Raw genomic sequence first — 18,669 nt, forward strand, 5'->3', positions numbered from 1 at the left:
TTCGGGCTCAGGCTGCTGTTGATGGTGCAGCAGCTGGGTGCTGTACAAACACGGTGCAAAGAGCGCGATGTCCACATTCCAACCGCAGCAACCGGCATGCTGACCATGTAGACCGTATTATGATGTGATGGTTAGGTAGAAAAAAAAGCATATTTAATTCAACCTGACAGCAGCAGCAAGTTTCTTTATCTTTTATTAGAGCTAGCCCCCCCCCCCCCCTCTACTGACAGGGACATACAGTCATCAACACATTTCTATGTTCAACCCACCCGAGTACAAAAGTAATTTTCCATTACTGTATGTGTAAGTACTGTTGTAAATGTACTCTGCAGTGTACTCCGTGGTATCCACATCGGTGTGCACAAGCTGATTAGAGGGCTGTGGTCCATTTCCACTGGAGACGTGTGAGTCCGACTGGGTATGGCTGGGAAATCACGGGATTCGTAGTCCGATCCCAAAGATGCCAAAGGGATTTGTAGTCCATTTCCTGTGGACATTTGAACAGAATTCTCACTCGGTGAAAGTGAGGCTGGGACATGGTGGGATTTGTAGTCCAGTTCCTCATCCTCCAAATGGCCGGTGCAATCTAAATTGACTTGTAAAACCTGGATGTCTTTTTTTTCTCAGTATGTAAAGGTGACGAATATTTCAATGAGTACACAATACTACCATGCAAAAAACACACATGGACACCCTGGGACATGTGTACTGTTCAAATACACAGAGGAGACATCTAAAAGACAGCAGCTAGAGGTTACACGGGTAGCATTTGATAGCAATGGTGATCAGTGATGCCAATGCAAAATCTATTCCTGTCAAACGTGCGTGTTTTTGCAAGAAAGGATCTTCGAGTGGTTCATCATTTAGTAGTGAATGTTTCTGTGATGTCAGTAAAGTTTTGGTTGAACTAGGAGTTATAGTTAAGTTAATGTAAAGGAACGTCTTACACTCTAATGTGGGTGTTTCCAATGAGGTACCCACATGTGGGGAAACAAATCTCTGAATATCAAAACTAAAATTGCCATTGCATCAATGACATCATACTTTAACTTTAATGTCGTAACATTTTAGTAAATTCAAATGCTCTCTAACTAATACATCCTTTACAGATGAAATGATAAAACATGTGATCAGGATTATCAGCTGACTTTGATGGAGCCCTTCCTGCTTGCCGTACGTCCTTAAACTGTTAATGTGATGCATTCTTGTCTATTTTCATTGCTTCAAAAAGTTACCTGTGTAACAATGCCTCAAAACTTCAGACACCGCACCCCCACAGAAAACATTATAACAAAGTTACATATTTCATTTACAGCAACAATAAATCTCTTTTTAATAAGCAACCTCTTTTGATAGTTCATGATTGCCAAATGGGATTTCCTCCCACCCATTGGAAAGGGCTGGTTCCCTTTGTGATTAAAAACTCCAATCTTTCTTCCTCCATCCATTCCTCCAGTCTCTTTTCCTGTGATTTGCTCATTCTCTGGTTTTTTTTTCAGCATCTCTGTCTCATCCTGCAACAAAAAAACAGCAAATATTCTTAAAGCATGATCTTCAACTTCAACTGGATTCAAAATGATTCATATAAATATAAAATGTGAGGACATTTTAACGTGCTGGGTGAAAGGCGGCTTTGCTGTAGATTTCTTGAGAACAATTCACCTTTCATAAAGAACATATTTCATGTGTCTTGGGGAGCCACAGACATTTAACCTCTGCAGGGGAGTTCACACAGAGCGGTCGATGTCACACATGGGTCACGTCAGGCCACATGGTTGTTTTGTGTTCTGTCAGCTAAATGCTTGTGACTTCCCAGCAGTCAGTCTGTCAGAGCGGAAGAGGCTTTTCTGAACAGAGGCTTGACATCAATATAGTCTGAACATAGTGACACACATGGAGATAAACTATACTGCTGCCCATTTCCAGAAGCTGCTTCTCACAGCAGCAAACAATTACTACATTGTGTTGACCAACATTGTGTTATTCTAATGAGCACTGACATGTTTTTTCACTCAGCACCTTAATGGTGGAGGGGTTCGTGTCCCTGTGGACCCTGGGAGCTGTGATGGAGGGGGAAGGGCTCCTGGTAAAGGCTCCCAAGCCAAAGTGGCCCCAATGAATGGCCAGACCAAGAGCGCTTCACAGAGCCTTTATGTCTGAATGAAAAACAGGGGACTGCAGCGCCGAGCCCAAAACAAGAAGATGGGGTGTAGAGGGCAACTGTCAGGTCACTGGATCATTCTTGGATGTCTGCAGATTGTTCGTGTTCATATGATGCACACATAAAATAACATTATAGATCCAGAAACATACACAACTTTGAATGAACAGTATCAGCACACAAATTCTAGTGGGTGACTCACTGAGAAACCACAACAGTGATAAAGTGACAAAATGACATGGTAACATGGTGTTATATTCTTATTCTTACCTCTCATAAACCTGTTCTATGAGCCTGCACTGACAAAAACCTAATTATAATGTGTTCAAATCTAAAAATGTCACTGTGTTCACTTGATTTAGTATATTATCGTATTTGACAAGTATAAATATACATTATTAATATTATCGTTATTGTTATCATATATATTATTTTTATTTTTATTATCGTCACCGGTATTATAAATATTATTTATAGTATTCTAGAAGTAGTAGCAGTAGTAATAGTATTTTTATTAGTAGTATTTGTATTATTATATGATATCACAGGGGATTCTTAAGAATAAAGTTGGTTTGGCAGGAAACTTGTCAAAAGTGCAACATTTGACATACATCTTTCACAAAAAAGAAGTGAAAACTTCTAAAAGTCAAAATTCCAACACAGTGCTGTAAGTGTGTGTGTGTGTGTGTGTGTGTGTTTACCTGTTAGAGTGGTTCAGGGTAGGCCTGTCTTGGGTCATAGGTCATGTCAGGAATGTAGGGCTCGTGGAGGTCAGGATCCAGTGGCATGCTGTCCAGAGGCAGGTCAGTGTAGCCATAGGGGGGGTAACAGCCATCTAACTCTGAAACACAGACGCAGGAGAGCACAGACTGATCAGACAAACCGATTTTACAATGCACGTCCCAGAACATCCTGGTGACATGCATATCTTCCATGTTTTATTAAAAATGAATGTGATGAAGATGTGATATGTGCCGCAACTAAATCTTTCACTCCCTAAAAACGCTGCATTCACAGGAGATGGGAATTGTCTGTGTCACCACCTGGTTTCTTATAACAGAAATGTGCTTGTAACTGTGATGGTGTTGACTGCTGCAGACTGAACCATCAATACAGTGAGTTGAAGTATTATTAAGATATAGGATAACAGAGGTGTTCTCTGCTAAATGATCCTGATGCTGCACAGGATGAAATGTTTACATGTTTACAGTGAGCTTAGTTAAGTTATGACATAAAAGATGGTGCAAGTGAACACAAAGGAGATCAGAGGAGCGAAGAGCAGCTACTCTATAAAAGGACTCAGTGTGGAGGGGCCTGCAGGACATCACCAGCTGTGACAAATACAAAATACTGAGTATCTTCTCATTTAATGAAGGTTTTCTGAGTCCGTGCTTGTTATTATAAATGTAGATAACCCTAACCTGATGCCAGGTTTAAGGCACTTCAGCATTGACTTCACTTTTCAGGACCATAAGTTGCCTACTGGTGAACCCTAATTATTGCCTTCATTGTGTAGAATTCTGGAGGCACTTAAACACAAGATGTAAAAATCATCGGCCGAAGGATGAATGAGTGGAGCACGAATGGAGGTTTTCATAAGGTGTAACTCAGACACATTAGAATACTGAATAAATGAGTTCATTTGGCTCCGACAACGACACTATGCAACCAGCACCTTCAACTGGCCTCCCCCTACAACTACTGACAGCTGTGTGTGTGTGTGTGTGTGTGTGTGTGTGTGTGTGGTGGTTTAAGCGTCTGGAAAGAGGAACACCAGCTTTAAATAGGACCAATACGAGGGTATTCAATTCAATCATGCACACACACACACACACACACACACACACACACACACACACACACACACACACACACACACACACACACACACACACACACACACACACACACACACACACAGGATTATGCATTAATTATAGATGGAGGGATTTTACACAGAGGAAATGAGAGAAGAACCATTTAGTGATGGGGCGTTTGTTCCTTCTCCTTCCTCTCTGTTCTTTTCTCCGTGCTTGCATCCTTTTTCAGTATCTCCTCCTCTCCTTCCCTGTCTTCTTCCTCTCCTCTCCTCTATCCCTCTGTCTCTCCTTACCCCTCACTTCCTCCTGCACAGACCTCCAGTATGTTTTCTGCTTTTTTACCTAATACAGGTTTTGAATTGGGGTTGGTGATTTATAGCCTGCTATAAATATCAATGCAATGTATTGTGTCACTTTCTTCATTGGAGCTATTGCATTGTTTTGATATAACACATTGTTGATGTATCCTGCTGTACAGTCAGTACACACAAGCATATATTTAGTAGTTTAAACATGAAGTAAATACTACGGACGTCTCAATCCGATCCGATCTGAGTCCTTTAATATTCTGCTGATACTGAGTCTGATTGGATAATACATTTACCTAAATATTGATTAGATATGTATCTGACATCAAAATAAAAGCTGTTGCCTGCCTCATCTGACACACTGTATTTTTCACAGGCTTCTGATGGTCCTGGTTCAAAATATGAGTTTTGTAAAGTTAAATGATTGAGATGATATGAAGATGAGACGATAAATCGCAGTAAAGACAATGTCCCATTCTGCTTTATGTGTGCCTATCCATTCAAATCTGCTGCTATTGGTCCTGATGCAGATGTCACATTGATATTTGCTACTTCCACATTGAATTTTCTCAAATATGTGGCAACACGTTGCTCTATAGTCATAAACCTGTAATACACATTGTGTTTTGTTTTAGGCACCTATTCAAATGTTACAAGTTTAGAATGTAAAAGGGCTTAAAACATTATGATACAAGTATATGAACAACACATGAACACAGTTAAGCTCATTGAAGAGTCTCAGCCCTCCAGTCGTACCCAATGTATGCAACTCAACACTGTTTAGGGACCCCAGGAAGCAGAAATATTCAAATACACCATTTTCTCATTTATTGGTGGTTAGTGATGCTGCTGCCAGTGTTGCTGTTGTCTCTCTGAAGTTTTCCACGGCTATGATCCTGATCCTGTCCAGAGTTTCAGACACATACCTCCCAGTAGAGTTAAGACCTGTACTAGCAAGTGATGAGCTGCAGTCTGAATGGACACTGGTGACAACACTGTCAGTAACATTGTGAAATGAAAGACGCAGTGGGAGGAATGGCAAAATAGACATTCTTCTAATGTTGATTTCTCTCTTTCTTTCAGTACAGCTAACCATCCATCCCTCCTGCTTCTATTCCATAATGGCTTTCTCTCTGTCTCTCACACACACACACACACACACACACACACACACACGCACACACACACACACACACACACACACACACACGCACACACACACACACGCGCACACAGACACACACACACGCACACAACTTCATGGCCCACGTCTATTCTGTCAACAGCAGGGAGCCTACCTGCATGATTGCCTCATGACGTGTGTGTGTGTGTGTGTGTGTGTGTGTGTGTGTGTTCTGCCCTGCTGTTGAGGAGGTAGATGACAAGAATACTAATATTATCTCCCTGTATGTGAGCAGGGGATTGTTGTGCATGTCGATGTCCAGATCTATTTTAACATAGTGTTGTTGTGTTTGTTGTCTGCTGCTGAGCGGACCGCTCAGTGTCCCCCTGGGACTCCTGTCTAATGAGCCAGCGTGGTTTGTTTGGGGCTCTCTCCACCTATTGTGAAGCCTTGAGGTGTTTGATGCACAACACAAATGCCTCACTTCCACTGCTGCCGCTCTGCTCGACTCACTCTTTGGTAAAAGCTCCTGTTTTTCTTTGCCTCCTCGTGGAAACAGGATTCTCAGCTGATCGTCGTAGCGATGCAGCGTGAAACTACCGTGACATCATCTTCAGCACAACACTCACTGAATCCTTTCATCGGCCACCACACAGAGGAACGCCTCTCTGTCGACTGTGTGTGATGGAGTTTTGCTGGAAGCCATTTATAAAAAAAACTTGGTCAAGTGAAAAAAAGAATTGCGGTTGCTGGTGACAGTAGCTTAGCTATCTACACATGACAGGTTTGTGCAGGATGTCCAGTGTCGTGCCAGTGACGATTCTCTCTGACCAATCAGTGGTCTGCAGTGTTTTGACTCCACCTTCTTGGCTCAGTTCACTTGGAGCCTCAAACATAAGGACCAGGTACTATCCAAATGGAGTGGGAATGTGGCATGATGGGACCAAATCACTGTGTTGTTTTGAGTCTGTGCTTACCCATGTTGAACATGTTACATTCCTGAGGAGCACGGTGACTGTAATGTCAATCTGCAGGTGAGCTGTGGGTGTTTGACGTACAACAAGACCAAGACCACATTTTAGTTGTGCTCACGTTCAGTTTCTCGTCACACATATGAAATGTAAGACTGCCCGGCTGTTGTTTCTTGCCCCACTGGATTTGTATCAGTTGCAGTGTTTCTGTGTTCTCCAATATCAGCATCACTTTGGTGAGTACAGTGTTTGACCTCACGTGGTAGACCAAAGGGCACAGTGAATTTGTTTCTTTTTTTTTTCCGTACCTGTATAAAACATGGTGACCACTCATTCAAGTTGGCAGCTTTATTACACTTTTGCTTTAATAAAATAGTTTAGATTCACAAGTTGCTATCAGCCCCCCCCCCCCCCCCCCCCTCTATATGTCCTCCACTGAGACGTTGTGTGCTGCTGAGTAGAGAGAGTCATCTTCAGCCACATCATCGATGACAAACACATTGAGTTTTACATTGACTGTCCTCATTAGACGTCTACTTCAGAGAACTCTGGTGGCAGCTGCTGCACCACGCCGACATTTATGGACTTAATGAACATTTATCTTTATTTAAATTGGGCTTTTTACAGCAGAGGCATCTCTAAGACACATTTCAATCACACTACAACAGGAAAGGTTGTAAGGTACAGTAACAAAGTAACAGGCCTAGGTCATATGAGGAAAGGAGCCTCACACTTTCATTTTACACTTTCAAATTATACAAAGCAATGTCAGACGCCCCAAATCATGTTTTTAAAATAGAAAATGAGCATTTATCCTTGCTTTACATTTTTGGTTTTCCTCTCATTTTCTCCTTTGGATGTCACAAAGTGGATGTTCACTCTTAAAGCATAGCTGCCTATATGTGTGGAGTATATCAATAGAGAAGAAAAGGGAGTGAGGATGTCAATAAATACATCATAAATGATAAATACAGTCTAGGAATTATTGACGGAAGTTCTGATCAGTCAAGGAGAGGCATAGTTTTATATATTATTAGCTATATACCAGGCAGGCAAACTCATTAATGCAATAATTGAGATCAGTGTAGATGATTTAAATGTGCTGGCTACTTTTTGGCTGGCCGCTCCGTATCCCTGTGGAAAGGCCTGTTCTTGTACTGTTGCATGCTGCTTTTGCTGCAAATCCAATGACGAGCATTGTGAGAGGAGTCACTGGCAGTCGCCATCTTTGTTACCATGAGGCGTCATTTTGAAGTCCTTCAGTAAGATTTCTAAATAATTCAAAATAGACTTCTGTGTTCACACGAAGGTTTAGGCATCAAAACTGCTTTGTTAGGTTGAAGAAAAGAGCGTGGTTGACTTTAACTTGAATGAATAAAAACTTGTCAAAATGTCAACTTTACTTTAGGATTCGCACGAGACACAAACAGCGGTCTCCTGAACCAAAGTCCTGTGATGGTTGACCCATCCACCTCTCTCACCTTCTGTCGATATACGACATACTCCATCCGTTGCTCTGACCGTAGTGGCGGGGGGTGTGTGTGTGTGTATATGAGCGTTGCTGTCAACACCACACAGCACTGACCAAGCCGTGTTACTTGATGTGGAGGGACGGAGAAAGGATTGCACCACACCAGTCATGTATGTCCTATGATCCTAAAACAATCACTTAAATATGAAATATGTGTATTTGTATTTCCATGTAACTCAAAGCACTTACCATCAGCTAGGTATGTGTGCTCCAAAGGAACTGCAGTGTGGGCCTGGAGAGGAACAGATAGAGACAGAGATGCACAAAATAATCAATGTTTTTTTACACCGCTGTTTGTGTCTAAAGCAGACGGGTCAATAAAGTATTTAGGAGGTGGAGACACACACAGACACACACACACACACACACACACACAAAACACACACACCTATACGCAACACACACAGACACACACAGGCCAACCTTGCCAACCAATTCTACTGACCAAATAGAATAGAAAACAATTCTTCGCCAACATCAGTCCAATGAATTCTAATTGCTCACATCGTAAAACACCAGTGGATGAAAAAGTGAAATCAAAGACAGTTTATAGCTTTGAAAATGCTGAATCATAGACAAATAATTATAATTATTATAATATTTAGACCAAACATGAAACATCAAACTTCATAATGACCGATGCAAAATTGATGGTAAATCAGACATCATCATTATTTTACTGTTAAAAAACAGTAATTAAATTATATTTATTAATTATCAAATTCAATTAAGAAAATGTCTTGATGATGACTTTAATGATGTTAATAATTGGTTTGTAAACTGTTTAAATATTATTTGTTTGGCTATTTTCAAGTTGCAACCAATGATTCTAATCATTTGTTGAATGGTTAATAAATACTGTTAATCATTTATAAACATTATTTGGATCCATAATACTTTGTTAATAGTTAATTTTATGGTCCATATATAATGTGGAAAGATGTTTTGCAAAAAGATTTCTTGAAGTTTTACAGCTCATTTGGTAATCATTAACATATAATATAAAATATTAGAATGTGTGTAACACTAAACTGTTAATAAATAGTTTACTAATGTAAACCAAATGTAATTCTTAGCAGTGTGTTCTCTGGTTGGCGTTGATTAAACCTTTGTGTCATGACAGCATCTCTTCATCCACACACAGGTTCTTACCATCTCCCAGGCAGCAGGGTCGTGTTTGAAGAGTGAGTGTGTGAGCTCCACTGACACTCTCTTCCTGTAGTCTGAACTCTTGTCCTCCGAAATTCGGAAAAGCACTGCTGCGGCGTAGGTGGCTGGAGAGACGGCAACAACACAGTCATTTATAAACTGATTAACAGGAAAAGGCCAGGCACTCATCCGTCCTCTCTGATGCACTAAAGCACTCATTTCACCCAACGCATAAATATGAACTTCCTCCGTGAATTTGCAAACGGAATCTTTTTTCTTCAGATTTCTGCAGATAGAAATAAAGTACAGCCTAAGCATACAAGAGGATAGTCCTCCTGACTGGACTGATGCTAGAGCGTCATTTGTAATAAAGAGTCAGTAAACCAGGTCCATGTGAATCCTTACCAATGCTCCACAGCGATCACAATCTAATTATTTAAAGCCTTCTTAACACTGCCTCTTCTTTTAGTCTCTCCAGTGGAGCAAACGCTCCGATGGAGGTTTAAGTCACCTGCTTCATGAAGGTCATGATGTGTTTGCTAAGTCTGTCTCCATTGGACAGGTTAGTGGAAACACACTCAGTGTTTTAGAAAAGGTTAACTCCATCCATTACAGTTATATTACAGCAGATATAAACATGCATTAGTCTTAACTAGCTTTGCATAGAGCAGCACATTGAGCCTGTGAAGCAGGAGAGGAGAGAGACTCACCTATTCCCTCGTTGTTGGAGTGCAGCAGCTCCATGAGCGGTGCTGAGGCTCCCTCTGCATCGATGAGCTCTGCAGACTGTTTGTCCAGGGCCAGCTCACACAGGACGCCCGCTGATACTCGCTTCACGTTCTCTACGTACGAGTAGAGCAGCTGGACACACACACACACAAAGTTAGTTTTCTGTCAAAACATTTGGTACTTCCACTTAAGTTTGGATTTGTATGGCCGGTGTGTTCTCACTTCACAGATGAACCTACATGGAGACTTTAATATGTCTATAGGTGTGGCTGTGCAATATTGTCTAGCTGTCATTATTTTATTTTCCTCAGTAAGGGTGCTGTTGATCAGCTGCTTCATTGTCTTTAAAATAACAGACGGGATCGTCATGTCCTTAATAACATCAAAGTGCTGCTGAATAGTTCTTACTGATCTCAAATGATCTTGTCCTTTAAACTCCACACAGTGCTGTTGGTAAGACCTGCATGCCAGGTTTGTGTGTTTTCTGCAAAAACTTTTTTTTTTTTATGAAAATGAAAATGCAAGATATGGGGAATACACGGCAATCTGGCAACCCGCTGCAGCTCTGGCAACAGTAGTAGAGTCTGAACAGTGACGGGTTAATGGTGGTGTGAAGAGGTTATATCTGTAGTGTAAACATTTCAAACATTGCAGAATATTTGCCCAATATAACCAACTATTATAATTGTATTTATATGTATTTATTTAAATTGACGGCGTAAAGTGTTTGGCTGATTTGGGATCATTGTTCAGACATGTCAATGCAAACATTCATCATCTTCTTCATCAACTTTGCTTATTGATTGTCTTCTAATCCATCACAAATCTCAGGTCTGGAATCTGATGAATGTTTTCAAGCCAGATTGATTTCCACCAATGGGAGCTTTCTGTCTCCTTCTCTATCCCTCAAACAACTGTCAGTATCCACTGCAAACTGTTAAGGACAAACATGAAAGAATACAATTGAACCAATCAGGTTTATGATGCTGATATGATGTTGTCTGTTTCTGTAGTTTGTGCAGCCTGATGAGAGTATACCTGTACAAACAGTGGTATGGTCTGCATGCTGGCAATCTCTCCTCTGTTCATGGGGTCTCTGGCCAAAATGTGAAGTGCTCCCGTGCAGCCCTCTACTATTTCCTCCATACGAACACCATCCTGGGAACAGAGACAGAAGCAGAGAGGTGTCAAAGCTTGTATTCATTCAATCAAACCACTGCTGACTGCTGTACCAGCTGTGGTTGCTAATGACACACCAGGCAGAACTGTGTTTAAGGTTAAAGCACACACTGAAGCCCATTACTGAGCGGCTGATTAAGACAAAGACACGATTGATCCGCTGTTTAAGCTGTGTGTGAGGACATCCTGAGTGCTTTCCATTAGTACAATACATGTTCAGGCACACATCGCTTCTGTGTGTGTGTGTGTGTATGGTCCAGACCTGGTATGTCTGCTGTGCGGAGGAGGCATGTCTCTGTGTGTCCTGGTGAGCCTTCAGCAGGAGGTTGACCAATCGTGGGATGGCACCCGCCTCCCTCAGTGGCGCCTGATTGGCCGGGCACAGCGCCAGGTTCCGGATCAGACCAACTGTAGCCTGAGAGGACGGAGGTCAGAAATCGCTCTCAACAGGACGCTCCAGGATGTATTTGGGTCAGCTTGAAAGGCAACTGTATACATGTGATGTCTCCAAATGAACTTCTGCAAACTGCATCATATCAAAGCAAACCACAGGGATGAGATGAAAAGGATTGTTGGACGGTCCTCTCGCTCAGTGCTGAGGAGACAGCTGGTCCGACTGCCAGCTATATCATACATATGTACATTTCTCAAAGTCAAGTAAGTGAATAAGATAAGTCAGGTTGTAGGTGGATGCAAACAAGCCCTCAGACCTGACCTGGCTGGTACCAGGGGGCCAGGCCTGTGGGGACATTGCAAGAGTAACAGGGTTTTGTACCACAGCCTAGCTGTTCAGTGTCAGGTATATGTGTCTCAAGGACCGACAGTAACTGAATGGTGGAGCCGCACCTTCTTGCAGGGTTCCAGTGGAGCAGCTACTTTGTGTGCAATGAGTCATTGTAATTTCTCCATGAGCAGCACAGATGGTGAACTGGGCCTGCAGATGGTTTTTACAGCAGTAACAGGCAGCATGGAAGAGGGAATCAATTATTTAATAACTGTTTTAAAATATACACCGATCACTCACTTTTAATCTTGCAAAAATGCTGTAATGTATGAAAATAATTTGACTTCTGAACTGGTTTTGCAACAAAATATGTCAAAATATAGTCAATTTAATTTCTATTCAAGTGAAGGTATAAAAACATTAAAAGTCAAACATCTCGCACTGTCAATGTAAATGTGTTCAGCTGTACTCTGCTACTGCAGTAATGGTGGTGCCGTTACATCAATCTGTTGGTCTATTAGAGAAGTATAATTTTGGCATCTGAACAAAACCTTCATCTACATCAAAGACAAATAGACAGAGAGAACACAACGGTTTAGTATCATGATATCAAATCATTTTAAACAATTAGAAGTAGCACAACTTGACCCTCATTGCTTCTCTTCCTCCCTCTCTCTCTCTGCCTCTCACCAACTCCAGATCTGTAAAGCGTCCTTATGAAGTCACACGGTCCATTTCTCTATTCCACATCATTAAACTCCAACACTTCATTAATATAATCTGACTGAGTTGGCAGAGCTGTCCGACTGAGAGACGAGAGCAAGTGTGTGTGTGTGTGTGTGTGTGTGTGTGTGTGTGTGTGTGTGTGTGTGTGTGTGTGTGTGTGAGTGTGCTCGTGCAAGTGAGAGATGGACAAAATGGAAAGAGCCCATTTCACTCTACAAGGAGTGACAGAGAGAGAGATGGGCACAGATGTAAAAGTATGAGTGCTAGTACAATTGTTTTGTCATTTTTTAAAATGATGCATTCTGACCCACACCAACACGTACTAACGAGTATTGTTTGTGTGTTCACGCCTGATATATCTTCTTTCTCTGAGCCATCCAGCACCATTGTTGTCCAAAAACAATTAAAAGCACATGAGTGAGCCGCACTGTGTTCATGGTAATGAAGGAACAAATCTGGATTTGGACTGCAGAATGTTGTCCCCCAAAATGCTCTATTTCCTCATGTTTGAGTAACATTTGATGAAAAGAACTACAGTGGACAGCTTTTAAAGGAAATCACTGAGCCTTTTTTTAAATGAAACTAAATATTTGTGGAGTGGTTTTCAAAATGTATGCCTTGAGAAGAAACCAGTGAGCTTGGGTCTGAGAGCCACAGACTTTGTAGTAGAGGTCAATAAGGTCATATTCAAATTATAATGGAACAGGACTAACAGTCTTCAGCCCGACTAGCAGCGCTGTGAGGTTGTACTACACAACTGGGATTTGAGCTCAATGATGAATTAATCAGCATGCTAACATACTGATGTTTAGCAGGTTCATCAGCAGGCATAACAAATCAAAACATTGGGTGTATTCTTATTTTGTCCTGATGATGATGCAAGAAGAAGAAAAGATCAGCAAAGTGATTCAATTTCATCCTCTGGTGATCTTGAATTTCATAGCAACCCTCCTGACAGTTGGTAATATATTTCACTCAAAACCAAAGATGCTCATATTGGCCCAAGATGAAAAGTCTTTAGGATTCATCCCTTCATTATGAATGATTTGTTATTGTATGGTCACACGTCTAGAATCCATCTTCAATTGCAGCACAAGGAGTAGCCTTCAGCCATTGTTGTGCTCACAAAGTATACTGGTCAAAGTTCCCCAAGTTTAAAGCGCACACATTAGAGCAGGATGGCCGAGACGCACCACATACACACTAGTGAACATGTATGCATATATGGTCAAATGGGCTCTTGGCTTTGGTCTTGTCATGGCGTTTTGTTCAGACAAAATGCTTGTCAGCATCAGAGCACAACTCCCCCCACACAACATGTGGCTTTTCCTGCCAGACTGACCCAGCAGGGGGCAGCGGTGCACAGAGCAGATGAAGTGTGAAAGTTTAATTTGTACATCTGAATGCCAAATTTTGAGTCATGTTAGACTTAGAGTGAAGAGACTTTTAGTGTCTTATGGATCAGCAGTTCTGCAATTGAGACACACACACACACACACACACACACACACACACACACACACACACACACACATATACACACACATAGTGAAGCGTTTTAATGCAACTGGAATAAATTCAGACTATAAAAGCAAGTCTGGTTGCGTGCAGATCTGTGTGTGTGTGTGTGTGTGTGTGCGTGTGTGTCCAGAGACTGTGTGGAGGAGTCATCTATAGGAGAAAATGACTGGGGCCTGAATTAGCTGCAAGAACAATTTCACTCTGCACTCAGATGACACTCTGGAAAAGATGCTACCGGCTGAGTGTCAGGCAGTATGACAACATAGCCCAGGCTTTCAATTGCTTCAATCCCTGAACTCATGGATCTGTGTGTTTGTCCGTCTAAATTTGAAAGCTAGTTGTTGGTGGTTAGGTAGAGTTCCTTCAAGTTGTTGTTCCTAGCTGCTTCTTCAGCTTGTTGTGCCAAGTCCTCAATGTATTTCCCTTTGTTACGGTTGTCACTTTTCTTCACCTCCTTGTTTGCTGCTTCATAATCTAAAAGGCTTCTGCCTTTGTACACAAAGATCAGTGATGTACAGGGACAACTTTGTCTAATGAGAAGAACATCAAAGGTGGACTTTCGAGAGCTCCTCAAAAGACCTGTTCAGATGGTAGCGATCCCACCAGCCACTTCCATGCTTGAGATCATCTGTGACCCACCAAACCAGATCTGAAGTGAAGAAGGTTTAAACTTCAACCACCATGTTATACCAGCTGATCAAAAATATTTTCATGGAAGGAAACATACCAACGGACTGGGGAGACAACTCATTGCTATCATAATCAAGAAAGAACTCAGGGATTGGAATAACTACCGAGGGTTCATTTTGCTGTCAACACCAGGTAGTGTTCAATCACATTATCTTGGAAAGACTGTGAAGCGAGTGGATAGAAAACTGAGGGAAAACCAGACAGGCTTCAGCCATGGAAGATCATGCAGAGACCAAATTACTACCCTCAAGATCATCGTTGAGCAATACAAAGAATGGATCCATCCTCCATGTTAATTACATTGATTTTGAAAAGGCTTTTCATAGCATAGGCCATGAGTTGCTATGGAAATTCATGGCACACTATGGTTTCCCCCCCCCCAAAATACATCAGCATCATCAAGAACACCTATCAGGGGATGCGGTGCCAAGTGCTCCACCAGGGATGAGCACAAGAAAAGGTTGAAGTGCTCACTCTCTCCTTTCCTCTTCCTCTTATGTATCGACTGGATCATGAACCAAACCACCAACAATAATCAGACCGGCATATAGTGGAGCTTGACAGACGAAGAACTCACCATTGCTGATGACATCACACTACCCTCACATACCCATCCACAGATGCAGAACACGTCTCAGCTGTTAGACTTGGGCTCAAAATAAATGGATCAAAAAACCAAAAGCATGTGGATCAACAGCAAAAGCAGTAATCCTATAACCATTGAGAATCAGACACTTGAAGAGGTCACTGAATTCACTTACCTAAGAAGTGTTATAGCTGTGGATGGAGCAGCAGAGGAAGATGTAAAGGCAAAAACTGGGAAAGCAAAAACAGCATTTAACATTTTAAACTGGAAATCCAAAGATATTTCACTCAACTCCAACGTTAAGACCAATGCTGCTGTATGGATCAAAAACTCAGAAGACCACCATTAACATCATCAACAAGCTGCAGTCATTTACCAATCACTGTCTATGATGCCTTCTAGGAAACTACTGACCAAACACAATCAACGTCAACCTGTGGGAATGCACCAATAGAAGCAGAGCTGAAGAGGAGGAAGTGGAGATGGATCGATCATACCTAGAGGCAAAGCCAAACAGCAACAACCAAGCAGGCACTGACACCCACAAGGAACGGGGGGGGGGTATGCATATTACTTGTATGAAAATTAGGTTATTGATGATTGATTGATGTGTAATTGATAACTTATCAATTACACATCAATCATTTGATCTAGCTCCAAGAAAACATTTTACGACCCACAAGGATTTACAGCAACTGGCATACTGACCAACACCTCTCTTTATTCTCTTAAAATCCACATTTTGTATTTGGCATACTGAAAAAGGAAAAGTGGAGAAAACTAAACAGGCAAAGGTAGGGACACTTCTATTTTTTTTAACAAGATAATGTGAGCTGGTACATGGTCAGTGTAGACAGCTGTATTGATTGATAATGAAGCATATCTGATGCGTCTGACAGCCGAAGAAACATTCATTCAGTTATTATAATGTAAATGTAATAATAAAAATGTTGGCAAATGTTAACAGTCTATAATTAGTATCTCTAATGATGCTATTGGCACTCTCCATAGTAAGGTTCTAGAATTAGCTGTATTGTCAGTATGTTAGTCATGTCCTCCAACACTTGCTTGCATGATTTCGACCGTAGGCTTTGTTAATTTAGCTTTCAGTCTTTTCTCTCTCTTGCTTTCTAAGTGACGCTCAGTCTCTGTGTGAAACTAAACAAGCAGCTTTTGTCTCTGGAGCTCTCAGTGTCTCTCTCCCTCTTTCTCTGTCTCTCAAGGGACACTGCACACCAGCAGGTGTTGTCACAGCCGAAGTGTTTGGAAGTGAAGCATGATGGGAAATGTGTGTCATAGTGTCTGCGTTTGCTTGTTTGTGGGTGCTGCTCTGGCTGTTTATTCTATATACGTGTGTGTGTGTGTGTGTGTGTCTTGTACTTTAGTCTCAGTGCAGCAGTGGTACAACTGAAGTGCTGTCTGTATCATCATCTGCCTTCAGACTAGCTGACATATAAACACCATCAATGCCATTAACGTCCTTTACTGCGTTCCCCTTCACTTTACTTTCATCGTCTTTCATCCTGTCCCACTGAGGCTGTTTCAATAGGCACATTTCACGGCAGCAAGTTATTGCAGGGAAAACACAGGTGGTATTGATTAATTATGGCTCTGTTCCATTTCAGTGGGCCAGAGCCCTGGTGCTGTGGACGCTAGCTCACTGTCATGGCTGCGACACTAAATTAAACATTCTAATCTGCAATGTGCGAGTATCAAATGCCTATTACTCGTTCCATTTGTGCATTATTATGAAACCAACTGCTCCTCTCAGCGAAACCCGTCCTGTGCAGCATTGAAGCGCTAGGACTGGCCAGAGGAGAGAGAGGTACTGGTAACCTGATTTGTTCAGGTCCTATGCCCTGACCAATGGGCTGTCCTGACCCTAACTTCTCGAGGTTAATACCGAACCTTAACCAATCATCTCTGCCTCAACCAGCTACGCAGTTTTGTCAAGAAGAGCAGTGTGATTCATAATAACGCTTCCATTGCATGTCAATAGTATACAAACCACTGCCTCCATTCACCTTCACGACAGGCCAGTAGTGCGGCTGCCCCAGCAACTTGGCGACAGCTGGGATACCGTAGTGCAGCCGCACAGCATTCTGGGCCAGCTCGGCATCCTGGTGGCGAGAGGTGAGGTGACGCAGGGCGCAGACTGCCGGCTCAGCAACATCCTCCTTTTCCCCGGCACGAAGCACGGCGTGGATCAGCGCTTCCACTCCGCCATACTGAGTCACCAGAGTCTGAGGGATTTCAGGTAGAAGACAATAGAATAGAATAGCTCATCTAGAATGCAGGTGTGCCCTACGGCGTCATTTAAAAGATGGAGCGGAACGATAAATTAATGAGATGTACAGACTGTGTGAGCGTTAATGAGTCCAGGCTTGAAAGCAACGAGACAATTGTAAATATCGGAGTGCAAACCGCAGTTTGCGTGAGATGAAGAGTGTAACTAAACACTGGAGCAAAAACACATTTTTAATGAGCTGACAAGAAGACGCAGGAAGACTTCAACTTGTGACCGGCTTTAAAGCTCTGCATGGCACTCAGAACCTCTAATTCAGGACTTTGTATGCATCATGCATAAATATACGTTCATAAATTAGTTTATAATGTAAAAAAAATGTTGTGTTGATAAAGTCCATGGGAGTCAAACAGGGCTAAGGCTAGTTTCACCTAAACGTTTTGGTTCAGATGAAATGCCTTTACACATCAGGGGCACTTTTATTTTGTGGAACTGCTGCTTTTGTCATTTTACACAACGACACATGTAGTCCAAACCGAGACGGCAAACTTTATTACTCCTTACAACCATAGCTTACAACGTTGACAAAGGCAGCACAGACCAGATCCACTCCTTCCGTTCTTACCTTACCTTCAGGCAGAATATACGTCATTTCACATTTTAGTGTAGTGTATTGGTCACAGCCCCGGTGTGCAAAGACCTTAACTCTGGGGACTTTGTCTGGTTAGTGCACTTTGTCTGGGCCGGTCTGAAAGCTGTTGGTGCAGACAGTAAAGTAAAGAAAGATGTTGCCACCACACAATTTTAATTATATTTATTACAGCACAAGACATCTCGTCTTCTTTGTCTGTCATGTATGAAACATGAGCTCACTGTGGACCTGCTGTCAGAATTAGATTGTCTTCCATGCACCTGTATGGTACTGATGATGCAGGATGAATCAACCTAAACTGTACAATTAATTAGTTACCTGTCCAAACTGGACTGGAGCTTTATCAACACATTCATTATTATTAATCATCAATAAAAGGCAATGGTGGATATTTTTTCCTCAGTCCAGGCCAAATGCAGGACTGCAGTTGTGAAAGAGACCTAAAACACCACGAGCAGTGGTGCTTTTTTTCTTCTCGATATTCAAATTGAGATGTATGGACTGAAAATACAAAACTAATAAAGAATTATAACACGGGTAGCTCAGATCAAGCA

General features: G+C 41.9%; 1 protein-coding gene across 1 annotated transcript in view; it reads right to left on the minus strand.

Moving 5' to 3' along the window:
* Window positions 1–234: 234 nt before the first annotated feature.
* LOC306708985 (junction plakoglobin-like) overlaps window positions 235–18,669 on the minus strand; it is a gene marked incomplete at its 5' end in the record, with an annotated part of 35,627 nt that continues 17,192 nt past the window's right edge. The window contains 8 exons of the mRNA XM_079176978.1: window positions 235–1,514; window positions 2,863–3,002; window positions 8,104–8,146; window positions 9,067–9,188; window positions 9,774–9,924; window positions 10,831–10,950; window positions 11,234–11,386; window positions 17,243–17,461. Coding sequence (XP_079033104.1) covers window positions 2,866–3,002; window positions 8,104–8,146; window positions 9,067–9,188; window positions 9,774–9,924; window positions 10,831–10,950; window positions 11,234–11,386; window positions 17,243–17,461 — 945 coding nt within the window. The 3' untranslated portion in view covers window positions 235–1,514; window positions 2,863–2,865. The remainder of the gene's footprint in view (window positions 1,515–2,862; window positions 3,003–8,103; window positions 8,147–9,066; window positions 9,189–9,773; window positions 9,925–10,830; window positions 10,951–11,233; window positions 11,387–17,242; window positions 17,462–18,669) is intronic.

Source organism: Pholis gunnellus (assembly GCF_910591455.1).
Source record: "Pholis gunnellus genome assembly, chromosome: 17".
NCBI lineage: Eukaryota > Metazoa > Chordata > Actinopteri > Perciformes > Pholidae > Pholis > Pholis gunnellus.